Here is a 25,753-nt window from a genome sequence, read left to right on the forward strand (position 1 = left end):
TATAAGAAAGACGTTTAACTATGGCAATATGTGAACAATATCATTTTGAAGTATGAATTGATATCCTTAATTTCTGTCAACAGGTTTAAAGAAAATCGTCTGCGATAATGAAATAAATCATCTAAAAACTGAAACTAAGACAGAAACGACTACCGACAACCTTGATGACAATGCTGAACCACAAAAAAGTAATAATTACATTTTGTTTAAAACGATTAATAATTGATTTTCCTTAGAATTGTATTTTACGTACTTTAATATACAGTAATAAAAACTATAAAACTAAATGTTAATAATATCAATATGTTTTTCATTATAGGGTTTAAATTACTGAAATCAGCCAGACGTAAAATAAGAAAGATTTTCCAAAAAGATCGTCAAGCTTGTAAATATTTAGACGACTACAAGAAAATCGATGAAGAAAATCTGAAACCAATCTGCAATCCTCAAGATTCTAAGCCGAGCTGTCTGGGCTTTGGTTCTTTTGGCGTAGTAAACCTCATGACACTTACTGAAGGTGGTATGAAAAAGTTAGTGGCAGTTAAGTCTTTCCCTTATGAAGACTCATTCTCAAGAAAAAAGAAAAGGAAAATGAACAAGAAAATAACTAAAGAACTTCAGGTAATTATTGTTAATATATAGATTTCCATAAAATTACTATTGCTTGGTGTGCGATCGAAAAAAAATCAGTGACTAAAAGATATAATAATTATAGTGGTCTTCATTAAACAAATATTGACAAAAACAATTATTCATATTTAAATGTGCTTGTATTTTACAGTTTATGGACAGACTTCGTGAAATTCCAGAGTTCCCAGATGTATATGGTGTCTGTAAGAATCAAAATGGCTACCACATCGTTATGGAATTTATTGGGAATAAAAAGAACAAGCAATCTCAGACTCTATCTGATGAGTTTGAAGCACAATACAACGACAGGTTCCCATACACAAGTAGAAAACGGGACATCATGTGGATGAATGTACTTCTGGACATCGTAAAGGGCATTCGAAAAATGCACGAAAAAGACATACTCCATTGCGATATTGCACCTAGAAATGTTCTTTTATATAAGAATGAACAAAGGTACTTTTGTTTTTGTTTAAATTATATACCGCTCAAACTTTAAATCAAAAAGACAGGCGAGATAAACACTTTCTCACAATATACAGATAGTAAGCCTCCTAGTATTAATTGTACAAATCACTGTTTAATTAATATTACTCCCGGTTTTAAAACTTTAATTTATATATTTTTTCAGGGTTGCTGCAAAAGTGATCGATGTTGGTCTTGCCTGCAATGCTAATGCACCACGATGGCTTTCTCTTGGTCGCCTACGACCAAAATCAACCGCTCAGCAAATCCTGAATGATAATAAATGTGTTGCGCCAGAGTTTGCCAATGGAAACTGCTGGAGAAGAGGAGGGTATTTTTCCAAAGCTTCTGATGTTTGGTCAATCGGACAGATAATTAATGGAATATCTCCACTTTTCACTGCATGCTGTGAAGAAAAACTAGAAACTCTTTTCAGAGAATGTACTACTGAAAACCCTGCTATCAGAGCAACAGCAGAAGACATTCAATCGAAGTTGGAATCAATTATTCTAAGACTCCAGATGGACTACATTAAGTGCATGTAATCTGCACGTCTACAGTTACCTGATTATCGTGTTTATCATCCTCCTGATTTCTAATATTTTTTGAAATGGCAATGCCTTCATCATGGAAATTATAATACCACAGAATCATGTACAATAAATGATAATTTGTATTTTTATATCTTACAACTTTGTATTTTGTGTTTTTGTTTCTAGAATTAAACAAAACATTCGGTTTGTACTGCATCACAATAAATTCAGATTTAAACACCTAAATGATTAAAATATAATATCGGAGATTAGTTAAACCCCCATATGATAAGTCAAGCACCATCGTCCCCTTCACTCCCCAACTCTGTACATGCGCCTATATATATACTGTAATGTCGTCAGCTTTACATACAATTTATTTACTTCTGAGTGTTTAATCAGGGAAGAGATTTTAATCTTCCCTGGTTTATTGTATTCATTTTATTATTATTAAATATTATATTATTATTTATTATAATACACCTGATTTTAATCATGCAATTTGATTGGTTAATTACGCATCACCTGTCTTGGAATTAATCCTATCTAATGGTGATAAATAATTATACAAAATTAACATTAGTCAAGTTAATAGAAGCATCATAATACATTTCTGCTGCTCTATTTTCAACTCGGTTTGCGCCTCGTTAAAAATAGAGCAGTCAATTGTTCAACTCGTGAAATCCTCACCATCCAACTCATAAACATTAATTATTTGTATACTTCCTAAAGCCAGGATGGGTTTCAAAATGTAGTTTAACATCTTCCCAGTACGATTTGATAATGCATTGTTGCAATTGATGCTCGTTGCGCATGTGTGTCATTTTGATCGCTAATATGAATCGAAGATGGAGGATGATGTTGAAACTTCATATAAGCATTCCCAGTACAATTGCAGTCATTTTGATACCTCATGGTATAAATGCATGCAGTAGGAAAATGTTGTATAACAAACTCTACGCCCATCCCCTACCACCACCCCACATCTGCTCTTCTTGCAGTATAAGTAGCCTGTTTATTTTCATTTTTTTAAATATTATATTATTATTTATTATAATACACCTGATTTTATTCATGTAATTTGATTGGTTAATTACGCATCACCTGTCTTGGAATTTGTCCTATCATATGTTTCGAAATACAAATAATGTGCCGTAATTAGATTTGTTAAAGATTATATTTAAACTCGGCTCGCGCCTCGTTATTACCTTTCATCATTCACCTCATGCCATTATTTATTTTGTACCATTATACTCATAAACATTCATTATTTATATATTATTACATGTTTTATGTGTTCATGTTCAGAAAGTTTTAGGGCTTCATCGTCCTGTCACAATAACAAACCTTTTTCTTTACTCAAATTATAATAAGTGCGTTGATGGAATATCCAATTCATCGTAAACAGACATGATCAAATTAAATATCACAGACGGAGGATGCCCTCTATCGACTTCAACATATAGGATATTCCTCATCGACTGAAGTATATTTATTCGCACACCATCGAAGTTATCGGCAGCTTAGCAGTATAATCACTAGCGAGGGCCGAGTTTTTGTTCGTATTTGGCAAAAACCTAATTAGTTGTCTGTTTTCAAATTCAATGTATATGTAGCATCATTTTAAAGATGATTCGCTACATAGGTATTCTTTTTATTCTACACACAGGTAAGATACAATGTTGTACTTTTTTAATAGTTTTGATCGACTCGCTGATTGGTTTTTACTTATACAGTACTTTATATGCATCATCATAACATTAATAACATATTTATTATTATACATTGAAGTTAGTAAAATGTTAGGTATAGGCCACAGTTAGGTGGCTCAAATCAAGTGTAAAAAGTGCATAGATGTGTTGCTTATTTAACCGGGATTGTGACTGTAGCATGAGAAAACATGCATAACCTTAAAAGTTATACTGTAGGAATACTATAGGAGGCTATCTATAAAGAAGCATCATTTTAACAGAAAGTGCGGGTAGGAATTCTTATGTTGAATAAAACTAAATTAAAAATGTCAAAGCCTATATAAGCCGATAAGTCCCCAGTAGTAAATTGTTGTACAAATTGTTATCACAGCAAAGTGTGCGATAAGCATTAAACCCGATCATGTTATCACAATATATAAACAGAAGCAGGGGCGGTACCGTGCCTGGTAGGGTTGAATCGCGCTAATGATCACATCTTCATATCTGATTAATAATCATTAATCTTGCTACTTCTTTCAAATTATATTTGTTTGTTTCACTAAAATAATATCCAAGACTTATCTCATGCCGTGAAGTATGTCTACAAACCTAATAATACGGTAGACTGAAATACTTATATATTAAGTTTAAATTTATTTCCCTTTAAAATGTTTCTACGACCTGTACTATATTACTAACCCCTGTTTAAGTAGCATATTTCGGCATTTATTATGTAATTAGGTGGTAAATAAATAATATGCATATCTATGAAAATGAACATTCAAATGCTTTGGCTATTTATTATTTGTTGTTCCGTATACAACCAATTATTAAATCTATTAAAATTGGATTATTATCAAAATCCCACAAAATGTTATAGACAATGTACAGTAGAACACATTTTGAAGGACCCTTCACGACCCAAAGAAGTATTCCTAATAAATAATAGAGGTGTCTCCTGAATAGGGGTTGCAGACATGCCAAATTATCTGTTTTCTTTTTACCTTCAATTCGTCTCTTTATCACCACCACACACGATCTCAAAACCAACTCATTCTAACACAATATAAGATACTCCGGACCCATACTGTAGAATAACATTTCATCAAACATTTTAGACTCTGCCTCTCATAATGCATTTTTTTTTAACAATTAAAAATTATATCTTTTCCAAATACTAGTCATGTCTTTACCCATATTTGTCCTTTACATTGTTTATTTATTTATTCATTTATTTATACATTTTAAAATGTCCTATTCATTATCATTTGTCCTATTCATTCACAAGATGTTTTTCTTCATCTTTCACTACATCTGCCTTCAAACTCTGACCTTATATCAGTATTTTATTGCATTGTACTGTACTATCTTTTATGTCAGAGTCTGTAAATAAATGTTATGAAACTTGAAAACTTGAAACTTGAATAGGGGTCAAAGAATGAGGCTTTACTATAACAAACAATTTTTTTTCTTGTAATGAATGGTTATAAGATTATATACATATTATTTCAAAGTGGCTTTTAGTAGAAATTAAGATTAATTGCAACTCGAGGCTTTGAAAAAGAAGAAAGGAAATGGTTTTCCTCACGGTAGACAGAATTTGTTTAATTTGGAATCTAAAGCTCTGTCTACACTATCAAACTAGTGTGGAAATCAAAAAGTGTGATGTGTCCAAATATGGTAGTGATATGACATATCATCCTGTCCATATATGACACACATTTGATAGTGTAGAGACAGAGCTTAGAGGGAAAAGAAAGAATTTAAGAATTAAATGCATTCCATCATTTGGTTTCATTTTTAGTTATGCTTTAATTTGTTGCATAATGTATTTGTCAAGAAAATGAAACTAAAATCTTTACTTAAAAATGACTTACATCCTCGGAATAATGTACCCCGCTATAAAAAAAATAAAAGCAATGACATATTATGTTAGGGGTATACATTATGGTTTGAGTTTGATTCTTTAAAAAAAAAACCTTCAAATAAATACTATCTCCTCGAAATGATAAATAATAAAAAAAGAAAATCGAAATATTATATTAGTTTAGGAAAATCGAAATATTATTTAATCCAGGAAAATCGAAATATTTTATTAGTCTAGAAGGCTTTTTAAACATAACTAGAAACTATTGAATCAGTTGTTATCATTACACAATTATTGATTGAACTTTCAACAATCTGGAATGAATGGTACCGGGTTTAGTTGATACCAAACCGCTAGAAAGATAACAGTATAAATGATTAACATAGATCTTTAGGTCACAAGAATTTGAGTGGACCAAAGATATTAAAATATATGTATATTTGTTTACGCTGATTATATAAGGTACAGACTGTTACCTTTTAAAACATACTTTTATAGTTGTGCCGTCCAAGAAATATAACCAAGGAAGAATTTTTCCATGATATAACAAAACTCTATAAATAAACATTATGTTCAAACTGTCTGGGAAGGACCGGGAATCTACAGAGCTAGGAATACAATATTTCACTTCGAACGATAATGTAATGAACAACACCCTAACATATTTTGTGGTACTGAAGCTGGGATAAGGCATTATGACAAAAGATTTGTTAGATAGTTTTTTTTTTCTTTTTTCCCTCTTATATTTATTTTAGGCAAGCCAAGATAGCTTATGAGCACTATAATTTCCATTTATATTGGACAATAAATTAATCTGTAGGCCTATCTGTATCTGAACAATGACATGGTCATTTCGGCTCACTCAACGAACATGTAATAATACATAAATGATTTTTATAATTCTTATCATAGAATTTTGAATGAAAAACATTGACTGTGAAAATATTTCTTGATTTTCTTTTTAGTAAACAGCCAAAGGTGTCCGAGCGGATGGCTAAGCTATGGGGATTCATGTTATTTTGTAAGGACAGATGCAAAGAATTGGTACGAATCACGATTAGCGTGTGAATCCGACCAAGGAGATCTAGCCGTAATTAAGACAGCTGATGTAAATGTAAGTTCACACTGGGATTCTTAAATAACCACGATTAGCATGTGAATTTGAGTAAGGAGAACTAGCCGTAATTAAGACAGCTGATGTAAATGTAAGTTCACACTGGGATTCTTTGAAAATTACGATTAGCATGCGAGTAATAAAGATAACTAACCAATAAGACAGTTATAATTGGATTATTAGATAATTGTGCAAGACCCACACTAAAATATAAAGAAGTCACTTCCACAGAACCAACAAAGGCGCGCGAATTATAATTGTTAGGTAAGATACCGTTCGTTAATGGCCTAAACGAACTAAAAAAACAGATTATGGAGGGGCTATTCATGAATGCACAATATTAATCATTGTAAGGTTTAAATAAAATAGTCTTTTTTACTACCTTAAATTGACATTTTTCAGAAGGCCTTGTCCTTTAACCGTGTTTGATTTTCTTTCTCAATCAAGACATTTTTAAATGGTTTGATCAAGGATACTGGTACGTCCCACTGGATAGGGCTACATGATACAAGTACTGAAGGAAACTTTGAATGGGTTGATGGTACAGCTCTAGATTCCAATAACGCGTAAGTAAAATAGGCGTACTAACACATCTCGTATTATCACACAACGACAAGATAATTGATCGAATCTCCTTGGCATATTGAATTATTAGAGAATGTTGTTTTGCGTGTGTAACTGTAATTTTGAAAGATTAGTATAGTAGCATATTTAAATAAACCCTATTCAAAAATGGTTCCCATTCACATGATAACCAATGCGCATATGTACGTAACTTTTTACCGCCAAATCAGACAATGGAATTCTGGGGAACCAAATGACTACGGAAGCAATGAAGATTGCGCTGAAATGCACACCAACGGCAGATGGAATGATCTGGCGTGTACAAATAATCGACGAATGATATGTGAAAGAGCCGCTGGTAAGGCAATCTGCTGAAAGGCTGGCGAAAACCAAATACCAACATTTCTAACCACTTAAACCATCGCTTTTAACACCGGTTATGATGTTTATTGAATGTTTTCAACCGTGCAATCATTTACTTATCATCTTGTCGATTGTATTTATATTATTGATGCCATGTAAGCTCGAAAAAATACGGTAGCTAACGCATAAAAGCAGTTAAACTATTATATTAAACTATTAAAGCGAAAGACAAATCAATCAATCAATCAATAAAATCAATAGCACCGATATCCATAATGGGGATTTTGAAGATTTTCAAAGTTACAAAATTGAACATTATAAGAAGAGTTGTTCTAATTATGAAATAATATTAAATTACAGAATTAATATAAATAAACTAAACACTTTGACGTAGGTTATGGGCACCTGGAAGACCGGATTCCTTAAATGGAAACGAGGATTGTACAGTGATGTTCACTAATGGACTTTGGAATGACCAATTTTGTACTTACTCCAAGAGGTTTTTATGTGAAAGGCCCAGTGGTAACAACCGTTCCCTCTTAACATAATGCACACATAATAACACGTGCACTTAACATGAATTGAAATTATATAACGACATTCGCTCTTTTGACAAAATTGTCACCACATGATTATTTATTCATTAACAATTTGAAAACTGCACACTAGGAAACCATGGCGAAAATGCCCAACAAAGTGGGAACCGCTTGCTTCTGATAAAATAATATTAAATTATATTGTACAAATATAAATTATATATATTATATATTATAAATTAGGCCTACTACTATCTTATTATATAAAAAAAACATAAATATGTACATGAGAAATCATAATAAATACCAAATTTAAAATAAGTAAAAGTATTATTATCAACTGTGTAATTGATAACCGGAAAACAAACAGGAAGTAAATTTAAGAAATCAATCAATCAATAAATCGAGTTTAAGTCCTTCATTCCTCGGTTCATGTATTTGCCTCATACATTTTACCATTCACCTTTTAGTACATTTTGTATTGTATTTTGCTTGTTATGCCTCCAAGTTCATATTCCATGTTGCTCATTTGCTTAAAGTATTTTCAATATAATATTAGCATCATTATTACGTTTTTATTAAAGTTAATGTTTAATATTCGGTCAACTTCATGCCGTGTTCGTCTCGTCTTTAATGTTGAAGCGTGGTTCCCACTTGAACGCAACGCAGCGACGTATTGACGCAAAGTGACGTATTGCGTAATTACAAGTGGGAACCGACGACGCAACAGTGCTGAGAAAATCGCAGGTTTGATTTCACGCAGGCGGGGGCAAACACAATTATTGGAAGGGCATTTTCTTACGTTGCGTAGGTTGCGTTACGTTGCGTCACAAGTGGGAACCAAGCTTTAGTTTTTATATATATTCACCGACTAAGTAAGCAATATTAAATATATATACAATGAATTAGCAAGACGCATCAAACAAACATGCAGGCAAGCAACGATCTAATAAATCGATTCATATTCAGATATTCCTATAAATTGTGATGAGAGTGAAGGATGGTTTGATGGCGCTGGACAATGCTACAAATTCATGAACCGTGATGCATCATGGGACGATTCCGTCAATTACTGTACATCAGTTGACGCAGAAATATTAAGTATTAAGTCGCAAGATGAGCAAAATATAGCAACATACATGGTGGGAATACACAGTGCTACTATTTGGATCGGATTGTCTGATAAAGTAAGTAGCCTACTTCTGGTAAGATATTGAGGTAATTCTTAGTAAACATGAGTTGAATTTATACAAATAAAACTTGCTGTAGTTTAGTAATCTTTAAACAATGATCTAAACAAAATGCTGGAGCATAATATAAGTTATAATTATGTGATTGATTGGTTGTAACTCCAAATAAAAAGTGTCTAGGTTGTTCCATTATTTTTGTTTTGTTAGAATGGTGGATCATCAGGTATGTACCAATGGAGCAACGGTGATCCTTACTCTTTAACAAACGACTACAACAACTGGGCTCCAAGCCAACCAGACAACAAGTAAGCTTCTTTTACGTTTAAGTAAAGAGGTCTTAATTTGATATTCTTGTTGAATGTTAGTATCCTACTGTGTGGTAATCGCCGTTGTACTACAATCAAGGTGCACTATTATACTTGTTTATACTTTTCATAACGGAATGAGCTTGTATGCCCATTGTATCTACACTTAAAAGTATTTTCTGTCAGTCCAACGTATGTTTCAACTTTGTTAGTGTCATTTCTTGTGACAGTGGCCTGGTATACTACACCACTTGTTAAGCATTTCCAATCTAAAGGGCAAATCAAATACAAATATAAACTGAAAGATACACAAATTATGATAAATAAGTTAACAAACGTTTCATAACTAAACAACTTTTTTATTAAACATGCAATATATTTTGTAATAGATGACATAACAAAAAATATGCAGAAAATAATGTAAATATATATGAGATTCTGTAATTGTTGTTTATGTAACATTAAATAAATAAAGGTGGAAGTTAACCACAAAAGATAAAAAAAAACCAAAACAATCAAGGTGCACTATGTTTGCATCATCATCATCATCATCATCGTTTCTTAGTTTCAAAGGTTTACAGTATTTGACTAATTCGATACATTGATAATTATTTAGCATAAGAACAGTCGGTTCTAAATCGCCATTAAACTAAATCAATCAAATCACACACGATCGGAGTATAATTAAAGATTTATCTATTTAAGTTTGCATTTTTTAAATATATCAAATATGTTGTTGTGTGTGTTGGATATAGGTTCTACACACAAGGAGGAAATTGTATTGAAATCCTAAACAGCGCCAACAACGGACAGTGGAATACAGCTCCTTGTACAAACCTTGCGAAATCAATTTGTCGAAAGGCAGAAGGTAACACAATAATTAAATTAAATTATAAATTATAGGACACCCCTTGTACACTAAACACTAAATCAGAAGTTAACAATCTGAAAACCATCCCGCTAGTTATTTTACAAGTATATTTGTTTATTTCCTTAGGTACCTGCGCACCAGGATGGAGGTTGCATAAAGGATATTGTTATCAGTTTAATGATAACAACGCACAAACGTGGACTGATGCAAAACACTACTGCGAAGCGCAAGGTGCTTATCTAACTTCAATCCTAAGGTAAATATGACTTTCAAAATAAATTAATACAAAAATATAGTCTAAAATTAGTTACCACAGAGTAGGATCCAATCTGTCAAAGATTATGAATATTGAAATATTAGTTATCATCTCTTATAAATATAATTATTTCTTCAATGCAAACATGTCAGAAATTTCCAACATTAATCGCACGTTTATGTAGAACGTATACCACAATGAGTTCCTTGCTGACATTTAATGTATATGTTTTTATTTATTTTAGCAACACTGAAAACGATTTTATCCAAAAACAGTTTGAAGACTTGGCAACAGTTGGAATAACCGATTACTGGATTGGAATTTCAGGTAATACCTTTTTTTTTTATGGGACAAAGTTCTGGCGTATATGTAAATTCAGAATGTGAAAAGGACTCAACAATGAAAGTCTTCTACTCTTGTTTTCGGTTTTTAAAGATTATGCAAGCGACGGTATCTTCGCATGGACAGAAGGTACATCAACAGCAGGCTACAACAACTGGAATCCAAACATGCCAAAGAATATGCCAAACCAACCAGACTGTGGAAAAGTTTTTGTCGGTAAGTGATAATGTATACTATATATTTTGGAAATGAACTTTAACGAAAACTGAGAAACTGTTAAAGCTAGCAGTGCATGTGTGCGCTGAGGCTTTTAAATCTCCCACTCAATCAGCTGTGTAGTGACGCTCTAAATGCCAGCTCAGACAGAATCGTACGAAAGGCCCGAAAAAAAAACCGTCTTAACTCGTCGGTGCTGTCTGAGTTGAATCCCGACGAGACGAGACGAGTCGTCTTGAGATAGCGTCGGGCGTATTTTTAGGTCGTCGAGAGAACGCTGTCTGAGTTGGCTATAAGGCTATACCACTCCCTAAGCAGAACAAAATTAACATAACATAAAACGGAAGTAGATTACGATGAACATTGTTTATAATATTATTAAAAGAATCCGCTGTATCAAAGTGATATAATAATTAGTTTGTCTTGAGCGAAGAAAGATTTTGAAAATTCTTTGTTTTATTAACTTTAGAGGATTCTACAGGAAAATGGGATTCTGACAACTGTTTCCTTTTACTTGCTTCTGTTTGCAAAGCAAAAGTCGGTAAGTACCGTATAATTTAAAATTTACTTTCCAAGTTACACATTGACTCATATAAACTTATACAAGACAACAACTGATTATGTAATTTTTCAATCAAGTTATTAGTAAATTTTCTTTTACAGGAACAAATATCAAAACAGTCTCTCCTATTGTGGGTGAGTACAATTAATGTATATACTGTATGTTTAGTCTTACTAACATTAATCTCTATGTTGCTATGTAAACGCACAATATACATCTACCAAGATGATGCTAGGCCTAACATGAGGTGAATATACATTTTGTTTCCAGGCGTCGGTTCCTGTCCTCCTGGCTGGATTCTAAACGGTGACGGTTGTTACAAGGTTACCAGTGACACTGACTTAACCTTTGACGCTGCATCTCAGGCTTGTCAGTCAATCCAAGGAGAACTTGCAAGCATCCACGATGCAGATACACAATCATTTCTATCACGTGAGTATGTTCAGCCTCTGTACATCTGCTGGAACCGCCTACATTATTGATAAATCTCTATTTCTGTAGTAAAGGGCACATCTAAAATGTGACTATATTCACCACTAGAAGGTGAAGCGGATGTACATGGCTGTAGGGTGTTCAACAATTCAACAAATATACTTTACAATGAATCCTTTACAACCTTTAGATCCAATCCGTCCTTGTACTACCTGATTAAGTTATTCAAGATTCAATGGAGTTTGCTTCTGTTCCTTCCTACTATTGCTCTACCTGATACAGTACCATTTTTGTTTCACTTTAGTTCAAACGCAAATTGCAAGGAAATACTTATGGGTTGGTCTACATGATACCACCAATGAAGGAAAATTCGAATGGCTTGATGGAACACCTGTAAGTTTAACTTATATACATCTTTTGTTTAGGTGTAAAATAATATCCAGTATGCTTAATAGGTCCAAACAGGAATTCGTCTAATAGTTAAATAAAAACGTAACTCTAAACAAACCAATGTCTTTTTTGCAGTATGACTTCTTTAACTGGGCACCAGGTGAACCCAATGATTATGGTTCTGGAGAAGACTGTGTACATCTTGCTCCTTGGGAGAACTCTATGGGAGAGTGGAACGATCTGGCCTGTACAGGAACAGCAGGATATATATGTCAAATTGCCAAAAGTGAGAAGGAATTTATCTATATAATCCTTGGATCAGTACGTAGTTCGCTGCTGACCCCACGTAGAGAACTGTACTAGATTATGCATAATATTGTGGATTTGTTATACTAAAATAAATTTATTATTTTCAGCATGTGAGACAATGACAAGTGGGGATACTGATGACCAGTATTACTACCGCTATCATGACTCGCCTCTTTACGAATCCCGTGTTGATTTCGATGTCAAAGCATCAAATGACGTACACATAGGGTTGTCGTCTTCCCCCGCAGACGCGAGTGAAATGTACGAGGTTGTCATTGGAGGTTGGGGTAACCAGAACTCCGCTATCAGACGTTGTATTCAGTGTTCAAATGAGGTGTATGTATCAACTCCAAATATTCTTAATCAAAATGAGTTCCGTGGATTTTGGATCACTTGGGACGATAATGGAAAGATCAGTGTTGGTAAAGCAGGGCAGGCGTCATTCATGGAATGGACTGATCCTAACCCTCTACGCATTGCTTATGTTGGATACACAACGGGCTGGCAGAGTTCTGGAGAATTCAGGTTTTGTGACTTAAGTAAGTGAACATTTTAACACAATAATGATAAACATTGTCCAGTTTTAACAAGCGAATTTGAACTTGAAACATAGTACACTTGCAATATGCAGAAAATACGTAAAGAAAGGGTGAATATTATTCAAATAGTGTTCTGTTTGTGAAAAACAATTGTTTTTATGAATTAATAGCTGTGTTCATCATCATGATTAGCATCAAATTCGATATCAATCACAAATCCGCATTAAAAAACATTATTTATGTGTCAATTAACTTAATCTATATCTCTTTTACAGCTTCTGGGGGAAGTGTACCACCTCCACCAATGCCAACTCGTAAGTCCCAAAACCGATTATTAATATTCCCCATTTAAAAAACAATATGTAATATATTAATATGTTATTATAATTTTTACGTATAAACTATATCTCAATATGCATGACGTGATTAGACACTACACACATCTATATTTTAAAGAGAAGAACAAAAGAAAACATAGTATTAACCACATTTCACGGCGGCTATGATCAGTTTAATCCTTTTTTCTATCAATCATAAATATAAAGTTGTTAATATTATTATTATTAACTAATATTGTTTGTTTGTTTCATAGCTGTATTCAGTCAACGTTGTGGTCAAAATTGGGAGTATGACCCTATTAGCGGAAATTGTTACTTGTTCCGTCCAAAGGATTTCAAGACATGGAATGACGCTGAAACGACGTGTAATAATGAAGGAGGATCACTGACAAGTATAACAAGTTTGACGGAGCAAAGCTACATCAATGGTATGCACGTAACATATCCTTGGATCAGGAAAGAGTTAAATTAGTAGTAGGCCTAGAGAGTTATTAGTAGGTCGACTACGAGTACACTTGTACCTCAGGATGTGACTTACATGTATAGATAAACAGTAAAATAACTATAGACATGACACCACTAATACATTGCTTTAAATCAAATTGGTAATATTATTTAGCTCGAATTGTGTACATAAATGAAGGCGGTTTGTGGACTGGGGGTAATGACAAAACCCAGGAAGGTGGATGGAAGTGGTCAGACGGAAGTCCATTTGCGTACCTGAACTGGAACGCAGGTAGATCAATTTAACTTACAATATTATTATTTTTCATTATACTTTTTGTCAAGCTTATTTTATATTATACATATCTGCTCGTTCGCATCGCCAGTACCGTACTGTTTGTCAATGCTGACCCGAGATACAAAGAAAGTTCATCAGATAACTTTAACCCGGTTCGGAGTTGAAGATAGCTAAGAATCCTAAATATCCCTCAATGCAACACAAAACTGAAATAGCTAGGTAATGAATTTATATTCAGTATTTTGAATAATTAATTAATTAATTAATTAATAATTTTTTTACGATTATTCATATCTTAATTTCAGGTGAACCAAATAACGCAGGAACATTAGGGGAGCATTGTTTAGAATTATACACAAACACTGGAGTATGGAATGACCAAGCATGTGGCGATACACTGGGATATATTTGCAAGAAAAATGGTAAATTTATTACAAATATATGTATTCTAAAATGCTGTAAAGTCTATCTTTCGGCTACGTTAGAAGTTAATATGTATTATGATCATATTTTGATACAAAAACAACGAAACAAGAACTTGTAAATTAAAAGAGACGTCAAAAACCCACTGTTAACACGTCTGCTTGGAGTAGGACAATATATTTGAAGTAAATCACGTTTAGTAAAAATTACATAACCTAGAAGTGGCGTCTATGAGCAATTTTACTATTGTTGGCCTACAGTATAAAAATACGATTAACCTGCTATTATGGTTCCCGGTGCATATATCAAATACAAATATCATTCTCTGTATATGAACCTACTGACGGAGATATCGTGTATAAAAAGTATTTTAATACAGCTATACACGTATCTAGATGACGATAGTCAGTTAGACTCTATCTAGTGACGGCTTAAAGTTGTTACTGTTTTCTGGCTTATGTTGGTTTATCGAGGTAAGATAAAGACAATAAATATACTAATATTTTTAAAAACTGAGTATGTTCTCAAGAGCTGTTAGATTGTAATATTAATTATGCTTTCATGAAACTATTTTCTAAAAGAAACATAAAACATTATATTTCAGGCTATATAGTATCGCATTTTAGCAGTTACCCAAACGCAGCCATTGACGGGTTCGACAACATTCATCTTACCAACGTTTACCCAGAGGATTGTGCCCAACGATGTATTGCAGAAACCTCATTTACTTGCAGATCTTTCGATTATTACAAAAACAGCCAAGAATGCGACTTAAGTGATAAAGATAAAGACATGGTTGGAGGTTTAAAGACAACGTACGATGGGTCTCCATTTGATCATTACGAAAGAGGTAGGCAACGACCTGATTTCTCTCATTGATGCATCTTACACCATGCGCATAAATACTGGAGTTGGGGTGGGGGGGTTATTAGACTTTGTATATAAAGACAAATAACCGCAGTTTATAATATAAATTCAAAATCAATCAATCAACAAGGCCATATACATGGCTGCAGTCGCGTGCTCAAGTTAGTGTTTACCGACCAACCGACCGACCGACATAGTGAGCTGTAGAGTCGCGTTGCACGTGACTAAAAACAGGAGCCTGTCACTTAATTAGGATCTAGTTTTTGTGATTAATCTTTGTGAATTCGTACAATTCGTAAAATCGTTGTTTTACAATAGTATACCATATAATTCATTTATTTTAGAGCAATTACCTTACACCTACACATATATTATATTTATAATATACAAAGAAATATGGTTGAAGTAATACTCAAAACATGTTTTATTTAGTTATGGACGCTACCACCGAGATGCCAGCAACAACACCACCCCCTAATTACCGTTGCCGTGATGGTTGGAATTCCTACGCTAGCTATTGTTACTACCTTTCAAGTACAGATGGAACATGGTCTGAAGCTCGTGATAACTGCCGAGGAATGGGAGGCGACCTTGCCTCAATACACAATGACAACGAAAACAACTATATTAATTCTCTGCAGACTACATGTAATGATATGTATTACATTTTTTTAGGGGTATAATTTAACACAACGAAACAAGATGGAAATATCAAAACTATTATTTTGGGCCTAAATTTAAATATCATGACATAGATAGTACCTACTACCAAGTAATAATTTCAAATTTCACTCTAATTACGATAACACTAGAAGAAGAGGAGAATGTATAAACACATATAAATAAACAGGACCGGGGACAAACTTAGTCAATTAGATGATGTGCACACAATGATTATCATGACGAAGATTATAATCATGCTTATATTCCATTATTACAGCGTCTAGTGGTGATATTTGGATTGGTTTAAACGACTTAACATACCAGATGAGTTTTACGTGGAGTGATGGCTCAGATACTGATTACACAATATGGAACACAAATGAACCTAACAATCACCAAGGAAGTTCTGAAGATTGTGTTGAAATGTACAACAATGTATGTCAATAACGTATTTAAAATAATCATACCACATACAATTACATTGGCGAGCTATTGTAGCGGGACGATACTAAACCGACCAAATACGATTTAGTTGCCGTATGACAATAATCCTATCCGATATTACTAAACCCTGTTCATTGTTATTTAAGCATAGGCCTACAGTAAAGAACACACAACTAATAATTTGATTATGTCTTCATCAGAGAGCATGGAATGACAATGACTGCGCCAGCAGAAGAAAATTCATTTGCAAAAGAAAGAAGGAGAATTTGCCTCCAACACAATTTCCTCCCACACCATCTGGATGTGATCAGGTAAGACAATAATGATAATGACGTAGGACAAGATCAATCATAGTTTACAAATCATAAATTCTGCAAGTAGTAACCTATAATATGATTGCAATACATTAATCAGCGTTTCTCTAATTATGTATTTTCAGGGTTGGATCGGTTATGACTATTCATGTTACTTATTTGTAAGTACAACGCCAGTAAACGCAGATTCGGCAAAGCAGAGTTGCCAGAGCTTGGGCGGACATCTTGTGTCAATCAATGACAGGTAAGAATATTGGCTCTGTAAGATTTATTGTTGTGTTGATTAAAAAAACGTGCATTATTTACAAATTAATTGACTCAACGACGGCAATGACAAGGAAATTGATAACATTACAAGTTTATGGTAACCCTAGCAAATTTTATGTCATTAATATTAGGTTTGAGCAATCGTTTGTGTCAAGTCAGCTTGGTCTTGCAAGTGGACAGTATTACTGGTGTGGACTTAAAAAACAAGACGATGGGTCATACACATGGACCGATGGTTCATCTGTAGATTATACTAACTGGAACAAAGGGCAACCAGGTATGATAATAATTATTTCTGTAACGCTTTACTTAAAATAGCTAGTATGTTTCAGAAAAAACAAAGATACCAAAAGTTGGAGACAAAAACAAATTCGATAGTACATAAAGTAATTGTCCTAATTGTCAACGTTATTCTGTAGATGACAGAGAAGGCAAATGCGTAGCAGTTTCATCCGGAAAATCTGCGGGGCTATGGGCAGACTCGGCTTGCGATTCACAGTACAACTACATATGTGAAAAACTCCGTTCTGGTTACACAGACAGACCAATAGTTACCTACGACCCGACCGACCCAAGTAGTTCAGGATGTGCTAATGGGTGGATTGGATACGGAGGTAACTGTTTTATGGTAAGGTTTTATAATTTTAATTCTAATTTTATTTTTTTTTTCATACGCATCCAACAGCGAGTAACTCGCCAGTTACATTGTACAAGATGGATACACTATTAATAATATTACGGTAAGTCTCATTTGAGGCTTACGGAGTGGAGTTGAAATATTCGTCCGTTACAACCCTGGCACTAGGTCAGGATTGAACCCCGGACCTTGGATTGTAATGCAAGCACGTTAACCACCAAGCTATAGCTCCTCTACAATAATATATTACCTGTTGTATTTTTTTTTCTGTCACACTGAATCATCGAAAGGTCTACAACAACTAACCAGGAGTTGTATCTAAAAAACATTATTTTATTGCAGATAAACGAAGCGAGAACAACTTCACAATTGAAAACATGGTCAGATGCCTCCGCATCATGTCGCTCACAAGGAGGTTACCTTGCCAGCTTCCATTCTAACGACGAAGAAGCCTTTTTAAAAAAACTGGCTACAGTCTCGTAAGCAATGTGACATTATTATATGATTCTCTTTTTGATTAGCTCGCTTAATTAATAAAAACAAGAATTGAACTTTAGGCCCATTCAACACCTTATTTTACAGAAACTGAAGTTGGCTAACATTGCGATTACGAAAACGTAATGTTTTGTACTATATCTTATGCTTTGTTTATTCTAAACTTAAATATACTAGACTTAAATACAGGAAATCAATGTTTAATAATCAGGTGACTTACCTTAATTCCATGACGTTTAGTCTTGTTATTTGTACATGATCAATTAATAGTATATTTCCGTATTGTCAGTGTATCGCATTCTCTTCATCAAAATCATTCCAGAACAATATAACAATAAAAAACAGTATATATATCCAAATAGTACCTTGAGTGTAGGCCTAGTCCAAATAAATCCTGGTAGTAAGGGTGCAGGTTATCCGATCCGGCCTACTGCCCGCTATCATCGTTGGTGTGACTGGTGGTAGTAAGGAACTCTGGTAGGGCCTAAGATTCCGTGTGCCTTGGGTTTAACTGCTGAATTAAACAGCATCTATACATAGTTGCTGTGTATATAGTACAGATTTTCGTGAATTACCGACACCAGTTAATTAAATAGACGACCAGCAATTGTCTTGATTCGCTATATTTTACTCCGAAAACTGTTTACGAAAATGTATATAACTCGTTCATGGTTTACGCATGCGCCGGTGTGATCCTTCCGGGTTAATTGCGCGATTTTTAACCGTCTGTAAAGGGTCGAGACTACATATTTTCTATTTATACTTTCTTTCTCAGAGACACTGCTACAGGTTATTGGATAGGGCTAACTGATCAGACCAAAGAAAATGGTAAGAATAAGTATTAATGAGTGCAAAAATTAAAATATTATATATATATATATATATTGGGATAAGGATGAACATGAACATATTGGGATTAACAATTGATGAGTGATAGATACGTATGGTCTTGATAATTGTGATGAGGCTGAAAATGATGATGATCATAAGTAAAGCTAATATATCACTGTGATGACAAGGAAATCGCAGTGATTTAATTGATTTTAAGCTCTGTCTACACTATCAAACTTAACTTTATGTGACAAAAAAAAGTGATAGGCCTATACCCATATATGGACACGATGATGTCATATCACTACAAATTTAGGCACACTCTTTTTCCACTCAACCAGGGTACTGTATGCTTGTTGATTACCGTATACGGTGTCTTGAAATTATTTACTTCTGTTATAAATATTCAGGATTTACTTGGACTGATTCCACGCCAGTTGACTATACAAACTGGGAAAATGGAGAACCCAACAACGTGAACGAAGAGGACTGTGTGGAGATGTTCTTTGCAGCACGCAATTGGAACGATATTGGCTGTGACCGAACTAGACATTGGGTGTGCAAACTTCCAAAGGGTGTGTGATTCTCTCTTTATAATACAAAACACTAATATGAAAAAACTAAAAATGGTATATATATTAAAGAAGGCTACTGTAATTTAGTTCGGGCTGACAATGTTAAACAAATTGTATAAATAATTGAATTTATGAATATCAATCCATTAACTTTTTTGTTTTTTATTTATATTTATTTTTGTGTTTTGCAGGCGTACGACCAATCACGGTTCTTCCACCGATGACCCCAACACCATGTAAGTACTGTACAGTTGGTATTATTACTCAATGTACATTTGTAAGCTTTCCTAGTTCCGGAAATTCTTAACTCCAGACTCTTCTCTTCATCTTTATTCCATCCATCTCTAGCTACGCATCATAATCTATTATATTTATCATATAACCGATCGTTATTTGTTTTAAGACCCATTGTGTCCTGGTAATGAAGGATGGATCCAGTTTGAGAACAATTGCTATTTCTTCAGCCAAGCCTCTGGTAGCGGACGCTTGGCATGGCAAGCCGCAGACGACTACTGCCATGTACAAAACGGAAGACTTGCTTCAATCCATACTGCTCCAGAAATGCAGTTCCTTAATGATAACGTAATTATAGTTCACTTACACTAAATCTACCTTATAATTTACTAAATTATCAATATAAAAACCCAGGTAATTTAATATAGAACACACATTTGGGTCCAAACAAAGTGTCCAACCGTAGTTGTTATAAACAGGGGTTAAACTAAATAGTTATAAAAATAATAATAGTTTTGAAATCTATGATTAAAATTAAGTTAAGTGAAACAAATGGACATGACTGAAACATATTTTTTTATTGAATTTGTAGACTGACAAAACAATTAGCTCCTACTGGATTGGCCTCAGAGAATATGAAGTGAAAGGCATATACTCGTAAGTTTATGAGTTGTAGAGTTCAATAATGTAAATTAAATATGTAATGTGCATACTAGTATTATTTCCTGTATCGTTACTCACGTTACGCAACATATAAACATCGATGTATAATAAGAAGTGTGTACAATAGCGTGGCATAATTAAACATGTTTGTTAATGTATTTTGACGCCATCCACTAAATCTCTCGCCAATAATATGCAGAATGGGAAACCAATGCTTTCTAAACCAAGTCGCAAGGCTGTATTGGCTTGTCAGAGAAAAGTCCTGGAACGGTGACAGGATTTAAACATGGCATTGATATACAAATACCAAGCAATTAACATCCTAGCCTTCCCTAAAATGTTTGTTAATTGAAAGGAGATGTGTCATGCCAAGGCGATCTAACAACAGAATACTGAGCTTCGGAGATTTATCTGTGGCTGTGACACGATCAGTTCAACATCCCTTAACAGACATCGTGCGTCGTGTGAATACATAGTACAGACCTGTTGGTATTTATCGCAACCAGAAATAACCAAATCACACATTTTCTCTTATACAGGTGGTCCGACTCCACTCCATTTGATTATGTCAACTGGGCAACTGGTGAACCAAACGATTTCAACGGAGAAGAACAGTGTGCCGAACTCTACACGTCAAGTAAATTATTTTATGTATTATCTCTTTTACATATTTCCCATAAATATTTATCTTGGACGTTGGGTTGCAATTTTCAGATTACCAATATCAGACCTTAGCTTAAGTATTAAACTTTAAAAATGTAACTCTAGACAATGTTATTACGTCACATCCACTTTTGACAATGATGAGAAAGTATGGATTTCATAATATATATTATATTACGTGTTGAATTAATATAACTTACTTTGTACTGTATTTACTTATAGTTGGTTCCTGGAATGATCTCAACTGCGGTGACAAAATCCCATTCATCTGCAAGAAGCCTTATGGCAGCGTAGTAACTAACTCACCACCGACTACAGCACTGCCTCAAGGCAACTGCCCCTCTGACTGGATGGAGTTCAATAAAAGATGTTACCAGTTCCATGGCTCTGTTGAATCTGATCGTTTTGGTTGGATGGATGCAAGAGATAAATGTCGCGGATTGGGAGGTGACCTTGTCACCATTCACGACAATCGTGTAAATGGTAAGCGTGACAAATACGTGAATATTTTACGGTGAATAATTGACGTCACGTCATATTTAACGCTTAATCCATTTAGAGATACAATAAGATATATAGGAGGATATGATCACCTAGCTAATTTGTCAATGACAAATTTTAAACAACGACAGTTTTCCACACCTAATGCATTATTTAACCACATACAACTATTTTATATTGTAGCTTTCCTAACTACTAAGTTGAAAGGACTAGATTACCGTATGTGGGTTGGCCTCAGCGATCTGACCAACAACAAACAGTTTCGATGGACGGATGGAACAAGTGTAGATTACACCAACTGGGCTAGCGGAGAACCTAACGAAGCTGGTGGCGGGGTTAGTAGCATTCTGAGTAAAGTATTATACTTTCGTTTGTGAGAACTTGTTTGAAAGAGACGACGACCACCAGTGTACGAGTTAACGGTACAAAGTACTGGTATTTCATTCACACAAACAAAATAAGTTTCAAACAGATTACGTTTGAGTGTATGAAGTAACTAACACTGTACTTCGTTATAGTGTGACTACCACCGCACGAACAGAATAGGGAGATTTGAGACGTATAGTACCTGAACTGAAAACATCAATACAATATAGTAAACTAATAATATTTAACTGTGTTCATTTAGGAAGATTGTGTTGAACTGATTGGTAGTGAGTACCAGGCAGGTCTATGGAATGATAATGCTTGTGATAAAAAGAACGGATACATCTGCCAAGATGGATTCTGTAAGTTATTGTTATTTTTTTCCTTGCCCTTTAACCAAAATATCCGCATATTATTGCACATGCATAGCATTTTATATTAACATTACATATTAGTAAACCAAAATGTCTCTATTTATTTAATATATATTGGTATAAAAATGTTTAAAACATTAATTACCTCTTCTTCTAGCATTGTCTGCCCCAGAACCTCCAGTTACCAGCTCGTCTTGTCGCGCCGGATATCGCCAGTATTACGATAGCTGTTTTAAATTCGTGGACGGTAGTTTCGATTTTAGCAAAGCTGTTGATGCTTGTACAAATCTGGGAGGTGGAGCGGCTTTAGCAAACATCATTGATGTTTACGAAGAAGCTTTTGTCGAGCAGGTCATTGGAGATAATGGAGGAGCAGCAACTTGGATTGGAATGGCCGATAACAAGGTAGAGATAATCACTTTTCAATACAATAATGTTATTTTAAAACGTATTTTAAAAACGTCTGTTTTGTTATGTAGAAATGTACTGTACGTTTTCTTACATATATGGAAGCTAACTTCTTTCATCAATATATAGATTGCTGGCGAGTACCAATGGGTGAATGGATGGCCAGTTTGGTACACTAAGTGGGGCCGAGATGAACCCAGTTTTGGATCCGGTGAAGGTTGTGTGATGATTGATGAGACTGGTTACTGGGACGATACTGTCTGTACTGACAACCACCCAGCACTGTGCAAGTACTCGTTAGGTAAGAGGATGCTTTAAAGTTTTGAAAATAAGAACAAACTGTTTACAAAAAAGATGGCAAGATTGATTTTTCCCAGTAGGCCTACTAGGGCCTACTACATAGCTGCACGTCAAATTACGTGCATACGTAAGCGTGTATGCGTATACATGATAATATTTCTAAACCCTTTGGAGAGCAAGGTATCAAATACACATTAAGTGATAATGAATAATATATCAATAATATCTTTACTTATGATCCATGTTATTTTTAGCACCCAAGCCAACAAATCCTCCAGATCTTCCTGGAACTTGTCCAGTCGACTGGGAAGCATTTGGAAGTTATTGTTACTTCTTCGAAATACAACCTTCGTCTACCATATCATGGCCTGAAGCCCAGTTCAATTGTGCAAAGATTGGCGCACATCTGGCTAGTATTCACACTAAGGCAGACAATGACTTCATATCAGCTAAAGCGAACAGTGCGGAATTAGATATATGGACCGGTCTATACAGAACTGACAGTGGTTAGTAAATAATTTGTTCAATTTTGACTTTTTGTCTTAGTTTCGTCATGGATTTATAAAATTGTATACCTCAATGGTTTGTTAATGGATGGAGAAGTCTTATAATGAAGTTAAGATTCCCATCGGTTAAAGCCTAAATAGAACGGTTTTGCATGCATAAATGAAAAAAAACGCATCTTCAATTTTAAAACGCTTATTTGCGCAGAGATTGTCCTAATTGAGCAGTTCGTTAATATACAAATAATGAATGTTAAACGATCGTTTAGTAGTGCGTACTATTGCACGTCACGTGACCCACAATCGTTCAATCAAATGGCAGGTATTTATTTAGGTGTTATATAATAAAGAATAACATAGCACTATTATACAACTTTACTTTTATTTTCACACCCCAAATCATTGCAGGTGGATTTGCATGGTCGGATAACAGCCCGGTTGATTACACTTATTGGAATGAAGGAGAGCCTAGTCTTATACATAACGGTGAACATGAAAACTGCGTTGAAGTTCTACGACCATTAGGCAAATGGAACGACATTGAATGTATGAATAGTCAGGGATATGTCTGCAGGATTGACAAGAGTAAGTGATCACTAGGCCTACTAAAGTGCTTATCTCTTTATTCAAATGGCCAGATTACACACGTATTATTATGTATTCAAAGCTTAATAAAACATTTTGAACAAATCCTAATATACTATTTACTGTATGTGCATTCCAACTTAACACAATACGTTACTTATTTATTTAGCACCACTAACTGGAATGACAACTAAACCAATCATTCGAAAAACTACAAAAAGTAATGGAACACCACCACCTGTTGGACGAACGACGAAAAAGGTGACAACACGACCAACTCCACCGAGGCAGCAAACAACTCAAAGATCCATACCAAAAACAACAAAAAATAATGATGGTGGTAATGAAAATCAAACAAAAGGTAATAAGAGGGGTCAGTAATATTTGTGACACAGGCACAGTTACTTATTTGATAGGTATTCGACTTGTTTTTATGTAGAATTGCTCAAAAGATATATAATGCAGGGCGCCCCCTATATCGTCACACATTTCTGGTTTCCTAATTTGCAAGCCTAATACCCATGTTGCTGAGCGCCCTCTATATCGTCACACAATTTCGGTTTCAACTACACAAATAGGTATAACTTAATGACCATTTATAAATATATTACTAATTTTAATTCACAGAACCAATGAAAGCTGGCGTTATTGCTGCTCTCTGTGTTGGAGCACTGGCTGCTATTTTACTTGTAATCCTCATAACCTACTGTGTAGCTGGCCGTTCATCTAAGAAATCATTTGACCCAACCGGAATAGACAGTGTTGGATTTGATAACGCCCTATATGTTGCCGGATCGAATAAAGTACAAGTAGAAAAGAAAGAAAATGACTACGACGCTTAAAATTATAAAATATAGATGTACTGTATATACAGTGTTTTTAGGGAATATTGGAATTATTTTAAAGTAAAGCATTATCACATTGAATTTGTGAATTTTTTGCTTACAGATTATGACAAACTAGTTTGAAGGCAAAAAAGCAGCTTTGACCGAATTGTGTATAAACATATTGTAACTTTCTATAATGAAAATATGCAGCCCTGAATTTTGAAAAATACAATGCCAAACATAGAATAGAACAGTAGTTTTTTTTCTTTACAAATACTGGTTTTCTAAATTTATGCCAATTTATATGTAATTATGGAATTAACGTTACAGATATTCAATTTTAAGTTGCTGATCTATGACAGTAGCCGACCAGTTGAGAGTTAATATATTTTGATTATAAATGTGTGCCATACTTATAAGTTTTATAATCTGTGTAAATTTTGAATTTTATTTGAATTATTTTTGACTTATATACCAATAAATATAAAATTGTATTGTGTAACTGATTGTGTATGTCTCTTCAAAACGAAGAAAAATAAGATTTTGAAAGTAAAAAAT

At 34.2% G+C, this 25,753-nt stretch overlaps 2 protein-coding genes across 2 annotated transcripts; both read left to right on the top strand.

Annotated features, from left to right (window-relative positions):
* The first annotated feature begins 561 nt into the window (after positions 1 to 561).
* LOC144841600 (uncharacterized) lies at positions 562 to 1,720 on the top strand. The gene is made up of 3 exons (XM_078698043.1): positions 562 to 621; positions 782 to 1,086; positions 1,262 to 1,720. Exons 1-3 carry the CDS (start codon positions 592 to 594, stop codon positions 1,638 to 1,640), a joined length of 714 nt encoding a protein of 237 aa, XP_078554169.1. The 5' UTR covers positions 562 to 591; the 3' UTR covers positions 1,641 to 1,720.
* A 1,537-nt stretch (positions 1,721 to 3,257) lies between these two features.
* Positions 3,258 to 25,662, top strand: LOC144834612 (macrophage mannose receptor 1-like). The gene is made up of 43 exons (XM_078689492.1): positions 3,258 to 3,297; positions 6,152 to 6,300; positions 6,748 to 6,866; positions 7,095 to 7,222; positions 8,733 to 8,950; positions 9,161 to 9,258; positions 10,014 to 10,126; positions 10,256 to 10,385; positions 10,630 to 10,712; positions 10,821 to 10,943; positions 11,413 to 11,484; positions 11,607 to 11,639; positions 11,776 to 11,937; positions 12,242 to 12,330; positions 12,463 to 12,613; positions 12,744 to 13,175; positions 13,451 to 13,489; positions 13,768 to 13,941; positions 14,133 to 14,249; positions 14,561 to 14,677; positions 15,283 to 15,528; positions 15,978 to 16,193; positions 16,486 to 16,643; positions 16,853 to 16,963; positions 17,092 to 17,210; positions 17,365 to 17,510; positions 17,653 to 17,861; positions 18,213 to 18,349; positions 19,141 to 19,193; positions 19,607 to 19,771; positions 19,963 to 20,007; positions 20,175 to 20,353; positions 20,598 to 20,662; positions 21,208 to 21,305; positions 21,554 to 21,814; positions 22,016 to 22,167; positions 22,461 to 22,560; positions 22,730 to 22,977; positions 23,110 to 23,281; positions 23,535 to 23,786; positions 24,192 to 24,368; positions 24,538 to 24,729; positions 24,996 to 25,662. The coding sequence occupies exons 1-43, from the start codon at positions 3,258 to 3,260 to the stop codon at positions 25,208 to 25,210; spliced, it is 6,303 nt and encodes a 2,100-aa protein (XP_078545618.1). The 3' UTR covers positions 25,211 to 25,662.
* The last annotated feature ends 91 nt before the right edge of the window (positions 25,663 to 25,753 follow it).

This window comes from Antedon bifida, chromosome 1 (genome assembly GCF_963402885.1).
Source record: "Antedon bifida chromosome 1, ecAntBifi1.1, whole genome shotgun sequence".
NCBI lineage: Eukaryota > Metazoa > Echinodermata > Crinoidea > Comatulida > Antedonidae > Antedon > Antedon bifida.